A 16,856-nucleotide genomic window follows, 5' to 3' on the forward strand; every position below is an offset into this window, starting at 1 on the left:
TACAGTACTTAGTTGTAAAGTTATCAACTTTCTATATATTCCATTTTCTTATGTTTTTTGTTGGTTTTTTGCTGCTCAGTTTTGACTTTATCTCAATTTCATTATTACAGATTTGGTTTGATTGGATCAGATCTTCCTACTTTGCTTACCACTGATTTCAGCCCCTCTGTTTCAGCATACTTTTAGCACAAAATGGGGTATATTTACAATTAAAGTTACATTAACATGATACAGGGGTCCCGTTCAGCTTTGAGCAATGTGTGTCCAAGTGGACTCATAGTACACGGCATATGCATAAAATTATGTATCCTGCGGAAAAAAATTCACGTTAAGGATGTCAGGGAAGCTTTGGCAACTGCCCGTACAGAACTAGTGTTCAAATGAAAGGAAAATGTGGTTGTCTGCAGAATGTCAAATGTTCCTGTTGTTTCTCAAAACAAGTGTCAAATACATGTTGTAAAATGTGAAATTTCTTTTGAATTTCGACTTAAAACATATCTATACTTTCAGCTTGTGATAAATAATAAATTAAACATTAACCGCACAGTGGCAGTCCGGCACGCCCAGGATAGTACACAAAATAGTAGTTTCATCAGCCATTATTTCCCCATCGTTACAGAATACATGCAAGATTTCCTGAACTTGCATTTACAAATATAGCAGAATTTACTTCAATTGGTTCCATTCTTAGCAGGTTGGTCAATATTTTTAGGCTTTGAATCTTTTTTAAGATACAAAATGAATGGAAATTTCTTAATTTATTCATCAATGAATGATTAAATTTAGAAGTTGAGGACATCCACATGGATATAAAATACTTTATTGGACAGCTGAGTGCCAAAAGTGGGTAAATGCAGTAGCTGCCAGTGTAGCTGCCATGTGTAGCTGCTATGTGTAGATGAGTATAATACATGTATACTGTGTGTAAATTGCCAAATGTCCACAGGGCAGCTTTTGCACTAACCCACTGAGCAGTCCATTTGTTTGTTTCTTACCTGTGTAAAATCCGATTTCAAAGCTTCCATGAACTGTATACAATTGAGCTCGTACAACACCGGTGACTGTACTATAGCAATGAACTCTTCCCTCATGAACAGCATTGCTTGTCTGTATACCCATCTTGACCCGTGTGGCTCTGAGCTCCAATTCAAAACAGACACCAAGTTCTCTATATTGAGACTGCTTGCAATGAGGCCCTCACAACCTGGTTTAGAAGAAGAATAACAGTTACAATGCTTTGTTTCAAAATTAAAGTTTAGGCTGAGTTTGTCAAAATTTTAAAGAAGAATGGGGAGCAAACATTTTCATCAAGTACTGTTGCCATAAAAACAGAGGAAGAGGCTTATGCATCATACACTGGAACATGGAAACATTCAAACATTACAAACTAGCGCATGAGATCAAATTAATGATGCTTAATCGTATATTCTTAATATATCAATATACAGGGGAAAGAAGAACTACGCATCGCACACTAGCACATTTAAACATGCATATACAAATGGAAACATAACATGCATAGGCAGATATACCAGAGTAAAAACTCCGGACATTCCTGCCTGTGCAGGGACTTGAACCCCAGACCTCTAGCTTATCGGACATTTTGCTAGCATTTGGTTTTAACTGATGCTGTTTTTTCCGGCTACATACCATAGAATTCTATCTTCAAGCATATAGGCCCTATATACGTCTTAATGAGTATTTTTTTGACGAAAGAGATGAAAGGCAGACACTCTCCAAAAACATTACAATAGATTGGTCTTACAATAATACATGTTTGTACAGTCACCTATATCAGTAATATAGTTGCTCAAACTCCACATGTTTTTCAAGAGGGTGTAGACCTGCCCTTGTCTCTCATTAAAAACACTCATTTGGAGGCATTTATTTGCAGATCTATGGAATTCTACAGTATGCTATTGGCACAATATTCCCTGAAATGGAGGTGTATGACATTGTGAACTACATGTACCCAGACCTAGCCTCATGGAAAACACCTTTTGGTTGAATCTCTTCAAAACAGTCCTTGTTATTTTGATCCCTGGTTCAGAATAAATACAATGAAATTTTATTTGAGTCATAACAAAACCTTCACTTACCTTGAGCCATTGAAATAAGCTCTAAAAACTGAGCTATCTGGTACAATTCCATTGCTTGTTCCACCCTTGACATAGGCGGCTTCCCTGATGCCATAGCTTGCGCCTCGCCTAAGCTCCCAACACTGGGGCTATCCGGCAACACTAATGACAACTCCACCACATCCTGATATATTGCATATAAAAGCACCTGTGCGTATTTCTTTGGTATGACGGATTCGTCTAAAACAATTCTTGACATGGGTGGCAACGTTCTTTCATTTGTTTCATCCCCCGATCTGTGTCTTCGCCTCAGCATGCTACTGAAAGAAAGGCGAACGCAGCTGACAGTATTGATTTGTGACATCTCAATGCACTACCTCGACTACGTGTGGCCGACTCGGTGAAATCGGCATCACTTGGATCAAGGTCAGAGGTAAAAACGAGAACGGCATCGCTTAGTTCCTCGGTCTCAAGCAGACGGCGGAAGTCATGTTCTAAAGCGTTCGGAGTGCCAAATTTCTCTCCCAGTTTAATCAGTGTGTCCAGGCTGTCTAAACTTGAGTCTTGTGTGTGGAATTCACCCGTATACAAATAGCGCAAGAGCGCTGCAAACGTGCCAGCGGTCACGTGAGGCATTCCAAGTTTCACTGGAATTGGCGCACGTGTCCTTGGTATTGGATGCCTTATGAATAGCTCTCTGAAGTAGGGACATCTTAAAGACAATATGGCCCTATGGGCTGAAAACACAGTGCCTTCAAAAAGCAGCTCAACATCAGAGCTAAATTTATACTCAAATAGATCTAAAAGATCTGATTTCAAGGAGCATGTACAAGGCCGGGCTAAGTCTGTTTGTATTGTCAACTCTTTGAGAGCCGACAATGCATCATATTCTTCCACTAAAGAGTACACATCCAATGGATTCCATGTGCCTATGAGTTCCCTAATCGCTTTAGCATGATCTAAAGCCTTGGTTGATCGCCGTCTTTTGACTATCTTCCGTTTCAGTGACGACAGATTGGGGACTTTCTTTTTCCGTTCTTTATCGCACTTTGCCGCAGCCAGTGCGTTTTGACTACTAGGCGGTTCCAAGACTTCGTCGCCATTCAGCGAAAGATGAGGAATAGCTGATGATAGAGGGCGTGGCCTAGGAGAATGGGGAGGTGACCGCAAACGTCTCAGGTGGTCCTGTTCCTCCTCCATTGTTGAGGGCGTGCTTCCCATGATTACGGTGGTATTTCACACTGAGCATACATAGTGACAAACGGATTGCTAGGACACAATGAATTTAGTTGTCATACAAGAACTTAAGGAAATCACATGGCAAAAACTTGGCAGACTTTGAATCTTGATTACAAATTACAGGTGTTTGGGTTCACTCCCAGCTGCATACACATCACATATCTTTTGCTTGCATTATTCTACAGATGCAACTTGCAGGTTGTAATTTCCACAGGCAGCTAGCTACTCAAAATGATTGAATGTGTTCTGAAAAATAACAAACAAAGGATATCTATATTATTATTTGGCAAAATACACAATTCATCATAACATGTTTAATAGAATGTGGGGGAAAACCTGGGGTTGAACTTGGCAGAAGAAAACCTAGGGAAAGGTATTGTACATTACCAATTTATAAATAATATTATTTTTGGAGATATAATACAATTATCTAATATTATGAAGGGAAAGCCTGCAAAGTTTAAAGTGAAGGTGACACATGCCAGCTCATATGGCACATATGGGTTGAATTAACATTGGTATTTTGGTTTCTAATTGAACCTGACATTGTAGCCAAATATGAACCCACCTGTCAAATACAGGGTCACACACTGATATGTGTACTTTTAGCTACATTTCAATCAAGGCTGCAAAAAATAAATTGTAATACAGCATTCTATAACTTTTCATTTCAGATCAAAATATTTAGGCAATTTAGACTGCTCCTCACTTTTCTCTGTTTTCATCAGCATTACAAAATTTCTTCAGGAATATTTTGCATAATTGTGGCAAGTACCTATAGTCTGTATACATATGTGACACGATCAAGGGAAATGAGTCGGATGTTGCTAATATTGATTTTGTGATATTGACAAAGGGAGTGTTAAAATTCTTTTGTTTTATATTGTTAGCGAATGATAATTTGACGTAGCTTCGCAAAGAAAAGTCGTATCAACATGGGGTTTTCAGTTTCTGAAAGCTCTAAATGTCCTCTTTACAAACCTATGTAAAACTCATTTTTGATCAGGGCCGACATGTGACTCATTCCCCTTGATCATGTCACATACCTTCATGGAGTCCGTTTTTATTGCTTTTTATTGTATCTCTAAATGTAATGATGAGAAGTATATAAATGTATACATTTTCAGAAAGGAAATGATGCAAGGAATCCAATTAACAGATTCTTGCAAAAATTAACAGTATTTGAGAAAATCTCAAAATTTAACTTAAGATTTTCCTTCACCGACACAAGGATGGTATACAGACTATATAGACAAATCCAAATTCACACATTCCTACACCTCAATGGCAGCCAGAGCTGGGTCCCCGTCGGCTCCATCTCACTGAAAATGTGAAATGATGCGGCCTGATGGAGGGTATTTTAAACTGCATTCTATCACCCGTGTTACACGTAGACAAAAGAATGATGACAGTTTACAACACAAAAGAATCTAACATCAAATTTTAAGCGGCTTAATCCACTCAATTGGGCAGTCACAACACCTGCTGCGGGGACCCAATAATGGCCGACCAAATCCTGACCATGACTTGGCTCCTTGGATTCGTCTATACCAATAAGTAGCTCTTACAATTTCAGTATTTTAAAGTTGTTGTTTTATAATAGAATATCATGTTATTTGCATGTCATTAAAATGGATTGAAGTAAATCCCTTATGTTTATGTAATTACAAAATGGATTTATCTATCTTTCTCGTATTTCGTTCCCTTTTCTGTTTGAAATGAAGAAATAAAAAAATAACTCCTGAAGATATATTTCACAAAACAAATTACCACTCTTTTGACATTCCATACATTGTCAAAATAATATTTCAGAGAAATCCTCTCTATCTATCCATGGCCCCTCTTTACACGAGTGGTGATGAAATTAAATTAAATGGAAACATGTATCTACTGAGGCTCTTTGACACCCAATCTTGATAATTGCCACAATTGAGTCTGCCAACAAAATGCAATTGACACAAGTACAGCTTGATTTCTATCAACCTAATATGAAGGAGGTACTCGAGCACTTAACAAAATTAAAAACGCTTTCCTGAAAGAACACAAATTAATTGTGTTCACTGACTGTCAAAAGCTCTAACCATGTTTTAAAACTTTTACAAAATAATATTAAAGCCACAATTTCTGTAAAATGTTAACTCTAATGCTAAAAGTGGGTTTTGGCTATCTGAAAGGAAAGAAAAAGGAGAGAAGATGAAGAAAGAAGTTTTCCCTGTGTTTCGAACCCAGGACCCCTCAAGTGTCAAGTAATACATCTGCGACCAGCAGCGACGGATGTATGAGTCCGGTGATTTTATAACCGCATCATGTGGGATGCATGCGTATGCAGAGGTTTTGCTTCGTATTGTAAGATTTTTGAGAACAGCATAGGATTAATTTAGCATATTTCTTTCCAAAAATGATGAAAATTAATTTTATTAGTAATAAATTGGCAAGGTTTAATTTTCTATCCACTGTACATGTAAGCCAAAATAATGAGGTTAATGACTGGAACCCATTAGCTATCTTGGCTATATAATAAACATGGAGCTATAATGGGGAATTTAATGTTGTAAAATGACATTTAATTCAAAATTGCTCTGTTGTCCTCCACACACAACAAATTTGGCTGATTCCAGGTAGGTGAACAAAGTTTACACAGTATTTTAAAATTTTGTGGGATATGAGATTGAGAGCACATCAGACACATCAAAGTGCAATTTGAATACAAGGAATGTCCTTCTGATATCAAATAATTAAAGAATTATTAAAAATTTAATGATATGTGTATAATAGCTGGGAAGAAAAGCCGTCCAACTGTCCATCATTTGAAAATTTTGACCTTTCGAATTGAAGATATACCCCCCCAAGGCCTACAAATGTTAGGTCTTTTTGGAAAGATGTTAGACCTTTTTCAATATAAATTTTTAATAATTTGCCATGATAACATCTGAATGATATCGCAAATTATATCGTGAAAAATCAAAATTAATTGATATCAGAAACATATTCCTCATCTACATGTATTCAGAATGCAATTTGATGTGACTGATGTGCTCTCAGGTCCCTCAAAATTCTGTGCAAACGTTGCAATCCGAATCCTTAAGGACATGTGAAAACGTTTGTGAAGGTTGACATGTGAAAACATTAAAATATCAAAAAAAATATATAAAGTTTGAAAAAAAAAATCAACCAAATTCATTTTAAAAGATCATTATGGCTTATGACATTATCAATCATGTCACAAATGGCAGAAAAAGAAACTTTCCCACGGGGATGTAATTCAAATTGTTTACAACATAGAGACATTATACAATATGCATTTCAATTGATTGAACATGATGTATTGTTTCATACTTGTTTAAATAATGCATCTTACCATGGTTACTGAGGCTTCCAAGTTGTATGTAATAATGATTTACTGAAGTGTGTCTGACCTGAATTCATTCAGCTCCAAATTTTGGACAAAATTTAAGATACATGTATAAATATGATATAATTTATAGATCTACTGTCAGGCATGTAGCCAGCATTGTCAGTGGGAGGGGGAGGGGCAAACGTCAGTATCGTCCCTATTTCCCTCTCCTTCCCCTTCTTTCCTCCCTTCTACTCGTCCCCATTTTTCTGCTTCTTCGTTCCCATTTTAGGTGTTTTAGGCAGTCTGCCACCCTCCCAATTGAGTCACAAAAATCACAGACTTGGAACAAGTCTAAGCATTTGATATCTTGATGCCTGAAATTTTGCTCTAATTTTCACTTTTGTTACTTTAATTAAATGGTTGGTTATAAGAATGAAACATGTCTTTTCCAAAAATTAGAATGCATAAACTGTTATTAGTCTTAGTACAAATCTTTGGGCTTGATTGTCACAGCATACGAAAAACACCCTAAAAACGCATGTTTTTGGTCCTTATTTCCAAAAATTGGCCAAATGTTATTGACTTTTATTGCTAGTTACGACTAACTTTAGGATTTAGCTATGTTTCATTTGGCAAAACAGGATAATATTTTTTAATCCCCCAAAAATTAGTGCTGTATTTTTCTGGAATAGGGAGTAATGAATTCTCAATTTGTTCGCAATGATTACCGTAAATAGTTGTCTATTGTGAGAGGGTGAATTCATCAATAACTCAAAATCTCACTTGCAGGTAGTACACAAAGAAAACAAATGTATACACAAATAAAGAACAAGATGGAACAACATGCATGCCTCATCAAGATAACATGCCACTGAATGTACACTTGTACATTTCCCTTGTACATATTTTGTATCATCAATTTCTATTCCCCAAATGGTCTCTTCTCTCCTTTTCAAAATATCCTTTTGAATCATTTACCTAATGGCTGTCCACATGGGGCACGGCGGCACATTAAAATGTAAAAAGCCTTTCGCAATTTTAAAATAAAGGAAAACACGCCAAGCCATAATAACAACCTGCCATTGTGTACGGTTATAATACCCTCATAGAATCAATTGCTTTTGAAGCCACTCGTTGACGTCATGTTATTGCAGCGAACACGTATGATGTGATCACGGAAAATGAGTCACATGTGCAGACAGTTGTTATGTCCACTTATACTTGTATGGCTCATTTTAAAATGGAACAAGTCCATTGTCATTTTTACAGAGCTGATACATAAAAATTATGAGAAGAGTAACTTTTTATATTATTTTGAAATATATGAAGTGTTGTGTTTTAAGCAAGAAAGACAATTCCATTAAAGGCTCATTCAGTGATCCCAGCAAAGGTGTAAAAATTAGAATAATTTATAAATTGCCCATTAGGTATTTATGAAATGAATAAATTTGGCAAAAAAACAAGGAAAACAGCAGTATTAACAAAGCTGAAGCGGAAGCCCCAATACATGTAGTTACTTTCACTCAAAGGAAGTGTACGGCAATCACAAAGTTATACAGATTAGTGTAAAATGTATCACTTTTCGGCTTAATAACCACTAGCAGACTTTATTAGCACATCTATGACACTAACAAATGTGCTAGAACTTTACGATTCTCCAGATGAGCAAATCACTGGCATGGACCTTTAAATTTTCTTTCCATAATGTTACACCATGAATTAAAAAATTCAATTCTAATTTAAACACATTAATGACATTATGAAACAAAAATATCACAACTTGCCCCCCCCCCCCTTTTCATTTGAAAAACAGGAATATTATGTACATGGACACCTCACACATTACATAAGTTGAACGTGTGAATAGCAGATATGAAGAGTGAAGACATGGTTTGTCAATGTTTAAAATTGAGTAAACATTCATTCAAAATGAATGTGAACACACTAATTATTTTCCCCTTAACGCGTCATTCTGCTTGATTAATATGCAACCATCAATGTGATCTTGATCATACCCAGCTTCACTCTCCTTCAAGGATAGCCACAATTAGATGCCAATTTACATGCTTAATGATAATCGTTAGGTGTATCTTTGGCGTATGATATTCATGAGTTAAACTAAGTGTGTAAAGACTCCATTGAAGAACTAAGCAGCCTACTGCATAAAGCTGTAGACCCTATATAAATTATCTAGTTTTCCGCGTTACAGATTTTCCCCCAAATAAGCAGAATTATGATGAAAAGCAGACAACACATACTCATAGCGAGACCAATAAATATTGGGCGTAAAGCATCCAATTTTATCATTATTATGTGTTGGATCCAATATTTTCACACACTTGGATTCATCAAAACATAATAATGTAAAAACTTGTCTTCGTATTAACTTTTTACAAAGTTCCTTTCCTTGCCTTAAAAAAGGAGAGCCGATTGGGAGTTACAGGACTTCCAAAATGTGCACCTTTCCTGCAAAATATTCCATTAAGTTGTGGACTTAAACTCCCAATTTAAGTGGACTTTTTGTTGGTCCTTTTTGGAACCAAAAGTGGATCCTATGTAATTTTTTTCCTTCCAAAATTATAAGGACTTTGTAGGGCTCATGTTAATACTAACATGTTTATATAAAAGTGAACTTTTGGCACATCCTGCATCCCCTGGCCTGATAGCCACATAAGATTTGTTGCAGCATTGTTCTAATGTAAGCACAGGGAGCTTTGGAAAAAAACTTTTTATTTATTTTATTAGGAGCAGTATTCCTCCAGTTCCAACTTATAACTTCGTTTTTTGCATTTTTTGGAAAATCGTGGTGCGTTTGTTGGCTTCCAAAATTGCGTTTCCGGATAAAATGGTACCTTTTAATTACTTTTGCTTCTATTGAACAGCTAGCAGTGCATGCTAATGCAATATGTCCCTTCAGTTCCAACCTTGAATACCAAGTAATTTAGGGTCTACAACTTCTTCTCTTTTCAATAAAAAAAAATCAATTACACCTAAACAAAAATGTTTTAATATTACGGCCGCAAATACCACAATTGCGTTTTCCTCCAGAGCTTATTCCGATGTTACAGCCCTTCATCCTACAGTGTACATGTATAAAAGTAAATGTACATTTAGTTGTACCCCATGCAACCTGTCTAAACAGAAGAAGAGATACCACCATGTGACTCATTTTCCCAGGCATATCACTTCTACTTCTAGATGAAAGGCAATCTTTGAAATGGTATTGAGAGCAAGAAACAGATGGCAATAGCCTACAACATTGATTTGACCACTGAAAGGCTAGGCTAATAATATACAGCTAGGATATGGTCATTTTCACGGTAAAGGGTGTAACTTTGGATTTTTAACATTTTGATCCGTAGTTTTCTAATAAAGCCACAGAATTCCATAATTTTTGGCCACATAAGTCATCTAGTTAGCAGCTACCTTGGGTAGCATAATCATCTTCGGGAGTTACTGCGTTCAGTTTTAGCAGGCTTAAATGTACCTAATATTGCCATTTTGAAAAACTGTACAAAACAGTAACATTTTTGTAAAACCCTGTGTTTTCTTCAGTTAGTTCATGGATAATTTTTCTTATCCTGAAAGTACGGTCATATGTTCAGTAAACACTGCCACATTAGATTTAATTGTGAACAGCCCTGTATTTTTGAGAACCGGACTTGATATTTGTCGTTTGAGGCTTCATTTTCCGTTAACAATTGTTAACAAACTTTGTGGGTATAGCTTTGGTTCATAATTCTTGGTTATTTCTTCACTTCTTCTTGATTCATAACAGTTGATATCTTAACTTGAAATGGGTAACAAAATTAGTTGATTTGCAAGCTTTTAAAATTTTTATAAAATCTTGACTTCAAAGAGCCGATTTTCCGTTAACTTTTTTGAGCCTCCGAAACAAACTGTTCAGCAAGCTTGGGCAAATATAAATAAAAGAGCTCATCCAATCTATTGATCAAAATGTAGCAAAGTAGATCCTCAAGTCACTTGTTTTTAAATCATGGAGATATATATCACCGTTTGAAAATGGGACCCAATACAAACTTTCCGTTAACAATTGAAGCCTCCGAAACAAATGAAGCCTCCGAAACAACAGTAAACTTAATTATCATCTATGCATATCTAAATTGGTATGTTCCATATTGATATCTGCATTGTAATTGTTGCATGATATGTGCAGAATGTCATAAATATAAAAAAAAATTGATATTATGGTTAATGCTTGAAAAATATACTGATATCCAAGAAAGCCCGTTTCGGAGGCTTCACATGCAAATAACACCATACTTAACAAATGGGTGAAAAAATTATCATGTTATAAATCTGCAATATCTGCCACATAGAATCATTGATTCAATACACACAAGAAAATAACAGCTTAGATGATCCCAACAGTGTTGTTTTCAAAAAAACTACTTCTGCCATGTTTAACCATTGTAAACATGAAGCCTCCAAAACAAAAAAAATGACTTGCTGTGATAATTTAATTTTTGTCACAACTGAAATTCAATACTTAGAAGCAAAGCATGAAAATTGGTAATTGTGATATTTTTTACCTATTTTTTCATGTCAACTTGTAGTAGTTAGCCAAATATTTTACTTTTATGATCACCTGTGTTGTTAACTGAAGCCTCCGAAACACAAATCGCTTGAATTGCCAATTCTAAAAATAACTCCAATTTCTGTGAAACTTGGCTGGGAGGTTCCTTTCATCAAGTAGTATTTGTACATGAAGTTAGACATTTAAATTATTTTAGGAACCCAATTAAAACTTTAAAAATATGTTTAAGGTTGGGAAATTTCCATTGCAAATGACCCGTGATGTTAAAAATTTTCAAAATTGCAATTACAAACATAGCAAAACATGGTATAAAATTTAACTTATATCTGTTGACTTACTTTGGAATGGGATTTCACATGTATTCCAGCTTTCATGTCATAATTTTCTGAGCTTATGTAAAATACATTTTTTCTTAGATGTTAACCAAAATGTTATGGAAATGTCAATTTTTTTATCAGAAATCAAAAGGTTTAAGCCTTGAAACACTATTTTACTGGAATTTAAGTTGCTACTATGCATGATTACAGTAAACAGAAACATATTTAAGTGGTTTGAAATTTTGACCCTAAAAATCAAAAGTTACACCCTTTACTGTGAAAATGACCATATCAGACACTTGCAAATTGATTTAAAGGGATGAAGAGCAAATGCACATATTAAGACCGTGCACATGCTACATATGGATACACACATCACAAACAAGGAAGCACCTCCAACCGTGGACGTCCTCGGTTGCTGGATATAACCAGGACAATACAAATGACGTAAAAATGCATTTAAAAGTGGTCCAGGTTGAGGGGGTTCAGGCAGTGGCATGCGCAGGATTTTTTGACTGGGGGCACACAATCCTGTTCCCCTGAATGACTGCGCCCAAGGTTGATTTTGCCGTCCCTTCATCAACGGCCAAAAGGAGGCGCTCACAAATTTTTTTTGATGTATAGTTCACAATTTCATAAACCTCTAGTCCAGGGATGAAGAGTGACCACTCAAGTGATAGTTGTAGTAACTACAAATTTCGGACATTTGAGGACTTGTTCTCAAGTTGTAGGTACTCCCGTAGGGTGCCTCCAGGGTTTTATTTTGGCAAGTTTGCATTAGTATATCTAGTAAAATACTCACTTTAGAAACCTGTGTCACGGATGTATGTCCTCTGTGATTGCTCAACTTATTATACGCATCAGCTTTTGTCCAAAGAAATATTTTAAAAGATGATTTTTGAGTGATTTTTATGAGCAGCGAAAAGTCCACTCCATGACTATGTACATGTGAATATGGTGATGAACGCACGCTAAATCGCGGCGACACATACACATAGCTCCTTGGAACTCACGGTCGGAGCCGTGAGTTCCAATTATTGGAACTAACTCATGTTCGCCCGAATGACCATTTCCACGCCTGATAGGTCAAACTGGGGGGCCTATGCCCCCAGCCCCCTTTGAGCACGTCACTGGGTTCAGGACGATTCACGGTTGGATAGTAATACGTCGGGTGGGTGTGTGTGTGATCCAAAGTGGCGATTGAAATCGGATACATGTGTGTGTCCTCAGTTAGATAGGATTAAATCATATGCAGAATGAGGTTTGCAGGTATTTACAAAGAGGGGTGTGTTGTTGTGAAACGAAGACACAAAACTTTTCACATTCAATCCGCAGACCCACCAGCAACAGGGACCATCCTAGGTTTTATTTGACAGAACTACTATAGTTGCTCTAAGGGTAAAATTCTACATTTAAATGCATACATCACATATACAAAAATGGTAACAAAAGTCCTTGGCATGGCTCAAAGAATATGGTAATAAAAGCGATTCATCCACAATTTTTCTAAAGAAAATTTACCAAATAGCTCCCATAAAAATATCAATTCTTTGTCCCCTGGTCCTTGGTATGGCAAATGAAAACTGATTCACAATTCAGATACATTTGCATATAGCAGAATGATAGCACTAAACTTGGTACATGGCCATCTTACTACACAAATCAAGGGTTTATATTACTATGTGTGTGAATAATAAAATTATTCAAGAATGACATCAGAGTGAAAGGGAAATCATAAATTGATTTCATCTAGATTGCTCATTGACTCACCATACAGTCATCTAAATTCATACTTATGACTTTAGCAGGCATGCAAGAAATAATTGCAAAATAAGCGGTATTGTTTGAAGTGTAATGTAGAGAGGTGCTCCTACAAGAGGCTGTATCCCCAAAATGTATTTGGCATGGAATTGCCATCTTCTGCAGACCTGAGGATGGTGCTTGTATGCATGTAGGTCCACAGCCACGGTTTAAATGTGAAAAGTCTTAATATGTGTATCCTTGTTTGCTGTCAAACACCGATGCACACCCCCACACACACCCCGGCTTCAATTGTGCAATGTCAGCCTTGTGTGAATCATGGATCTTTCCAGTGGCCCACTTTGTTTATTTCTTTGTTTGTTAGTTTGTAAGGGACACGCACAAGTTTAAGTCCATGGAAAATGGATGATGGTCCAGACCTTTTCAAATTGCATAAGATGGTAGATTTGGTATCTCGAGGGTCTTTGATATTGCTCAAGAAAATGGTATGGGCCATTTCAAGGCCTATTAGAAGAAAAATATTTGTGTGCATATAATTTGGTGAAAAAACTGCACTTACAAAATTCGTGAAATTTTTATTCCCACAAATAGCTATTTCTGAATCACAAACTATAGGTTGGAATAGGGCCAAGGCTGTTTGTACCACTCATACTACTAGTAGTAAAGCTAATAGTAGTACTCCCCAATGTCACAGGCTTGCAAAGCAAACATGATTGTTCTACTAAACTTCTAAGCCTACATAAAACTTTTGGATTGTTTTCAGCTTTTAGAGATTGTTTTCAAACCATAGACGAATCCGACGAGCCAAGTGATGGTCAGGATTAAGTCGGCCATATATAGCTGGGGGCCATCCGCGCCAAACTAGCATAGTTTGTTCGGATTGCAATCCAAGACGCACACTATCGCGAGCGCATCGCAGCGCGTAGCACTTGCACCGCATCACGGAAGCGGTAAATGCTGCATGCCTGTGATACTGGCGTCGCGTAAAATGGAAGGAAGGCCCCCAGGCCCAGGGATACTACAGTGGCGGTGGTGGGCGGCAGAGTCCACCTAGAGCTCAGTTTTGGAGCCCACCACTCAGCTGCAATTTTGGCACTGGAGCCCACCACTCAGAGGCCAAAATTGCAACATTTTATTGGATTAGGCAAGAATTTGGTCTATTTTGGCAGAAAATTGCCAAATATGCAATTTTAAAAATAACTATAAACATTTAGGTCTACACATACATTTCATGTATATGATCAAGATGTCTGTTACCAAGCAAGATTTCACCTACTCTTACCAGTTTGTAATTTAGGCGGGACTCATAAACATTGTGGAATGATACAGAATTGTGTGATGGGCGCAGCACCTACGTGAACTGCTCTTTGCGTATTGCGTTACTGACGCTCGCTTTTACCACTCATTTTGTGAGAACAGGTCTCATAATATAGTCCAACAATAGGCCTTCATATACATGTAAGGCCTATGGCCCAACTTAAGGTTAGCAACTATTTTAAACTTAAAATACATAAGGTCCTGTGGTTCTTGTGTTACAATGTATGTTGTAAAGAGGGCAGAAACAATGTAAAACGTACATACCACATTAACAGCAATAATCAAGCAAGTTTTCAAAGTATATGATTTGTTGAATGAACTGTTGCAAAACATCAAAGTAATATTTCTCAATAATATATTGATTTAGAAAATGAAAATCAATTTTTTTTGGCTGCTTCGACCAACAATACCTCGTCATTTAAGGACTGTATCCCTGTCTGACACAGAACATTCGTTTTTAGCAAAATACATGTCACATGTACTTTGGACTAGCTGTCATGTCCAAAAAGCAATAAACATTACATATGATTTTGTTGTATTTTTCAATTTAGAAATCAACAGAATGACATTCACATTGACAATAAATCAATATTCAATCACAAATTTATGTCCACCTACACATGCTACATATTTATAAATGAAGATATTTAAAAAAGCTGCCCTGAAATGAAGACATCAAAAAAGCTGAAATGGAAGTACTAGCAATTCACTTTCAAAAAAATTTTGCATGACTGCTGCATGAGAACATGATTTTAAATATTTACATGACCCTATGAGCATGTTTATACTGAGCACCTCACATTACTGTGATTTTTATTCCCAGCATTTTCATCCTCTCACCATCAACGCGGATTGTTTCTGCTGCGCTGCAAATGCAGGGTAACGATTCACTACCCACATTAGTGGAGAGGGGTGGAAGTCCAAAATATCTTTCCTATAACCTTCAAGCTGCTTTTTACGGTCAAATTTTGATCGCTTGCGCAGTGTCGCCAACTAAATCGTCACCCAAACTGTTTCTGCTGCATGTCACCATCGTATTACCCACTAACAACCTCAAAAGGTGGTTGACAGTTGATGATGAGGTTAACTCGCATCACCCTTCACTCCATCTGTTTCTACTGGGGCCGTTACTGCATATTCCTCATATCAACAGTTTTGTTTGCTCAGTAGAAACACACTGAAAAATGCATCAAGAAGATCTGTTATGGAACTGGTAGTTTTCAAGATAACATTATTTTTAAAATGTAACCATAACAAGCATGCAAATCATATCTACTGTTTTAGGAAACAAGCTGGGAGACTTACAAGTTTGGGTTGCTTCACATGTAGCACATACCATGTACAACCGTATGTGCAATTTCATGATCAGTAGATTCAAAGATAACTTCTGCCCCAGTAATCCCTAGCTGAAATTGTTACACAGAGGATGTATGATTGAAACTCAGTGTTCAATGATAGTCTGTCATTTATCTGTTACCCATTTGATTCCATCATTTGAAAACTGGGTTTCAATCATAGCAGTTTCAGACAATTGCTAGGGATTACTGGGGCAGATATTATCATTTGAGTCTTTCCATGACCACTGAAGCATATGCAGTCAAGGGCACTCATACAATTTGAAACTCATCGATCGCAGCAATATAGAGTGTCAAAGGTCATACGACACAAGTTTTGTGTACTTTAGCTCCACCGAAGTTAAGCAGCATCTTAACTGCTTTATTGTTTCCCTGTCTGTAATGTTTTAAGCCTAGACAGACGTACACTACACATACTTATCAAAATGTAGTCCCCCCCCGATATGAAATATATCTAGGTACAATGTACATGTTAATTTGCTGGCGAATATCCAAAGACGTTCTGGCAAACTATGAGCATAATAGAGCCCTAGTACAAGCTTTGTTTGGACAAACAAACATAAGAGTACCCTAACCCAAAAGTCCAAACTCAAACTAAGTGCTACGTGCAGCGAGCATGAATAAATAAACAAATAGATTTAAAAACATGTTCGTATTTTAACCTGCAGACCTTGGAACTTTTAAAGGGAACATACATCAAACACAGAACCCTTTTTAGGCTATAACAAAACAACTTAGATTGGTATTGATGAATGCTATTGATTATCAGTACATTGTATGTAGTCTACATGGGTCTACTTGTTTGTTGTGATAGTGGAAAAGGTGATAACAAGAATGTCTATGCTACTCTTAAGTTGGCCTATGATATTGTCATCCATGTATCGCACATAGACG

General features: G+C 36.7%; 1 protein-coding gene across 1 annotated transcript in view; it reads right to left on the reverse strand.

Moving 5' to 3' along the window:
• The window catches only part of LOC140145527 (BTB/POZ domain-containing protein 7-like), a 106,514-nt gene that overhangs the window by 65,491 nt on the left and 24,167 nt on the right, over nt 1-16,856 (reverse strand). The window contains 3 exon segments of the mRNA XM_072167263.1: nt 996-1,204; nt 2,100-2,403; nt 2,406-3,563. Of these exon segments, the coding sequence (XP_072023364.1) occupies nt 996-1,204; nt 2,100-2,403; nt 2,406-3,299 (1,407 nt within the window). The 5' untranslated portion in view covers nt 3,300-3,563.

This window comes from Amphiura filiformis, chromosome 1 (genome assembly GCF_039555335.1).
Source record: "Amphiura filiformis chromosome 1, Afil_fr2py, whole genome shotgun sequence".
Classification (NCBI taxonomy): domain Eukaryota; kingdom Metazoa; phylum Echinodermata; class Ophiuroidea; order Amphilepidida; family Amphiuridae; genus Amphiura; species Amphiura filiformis.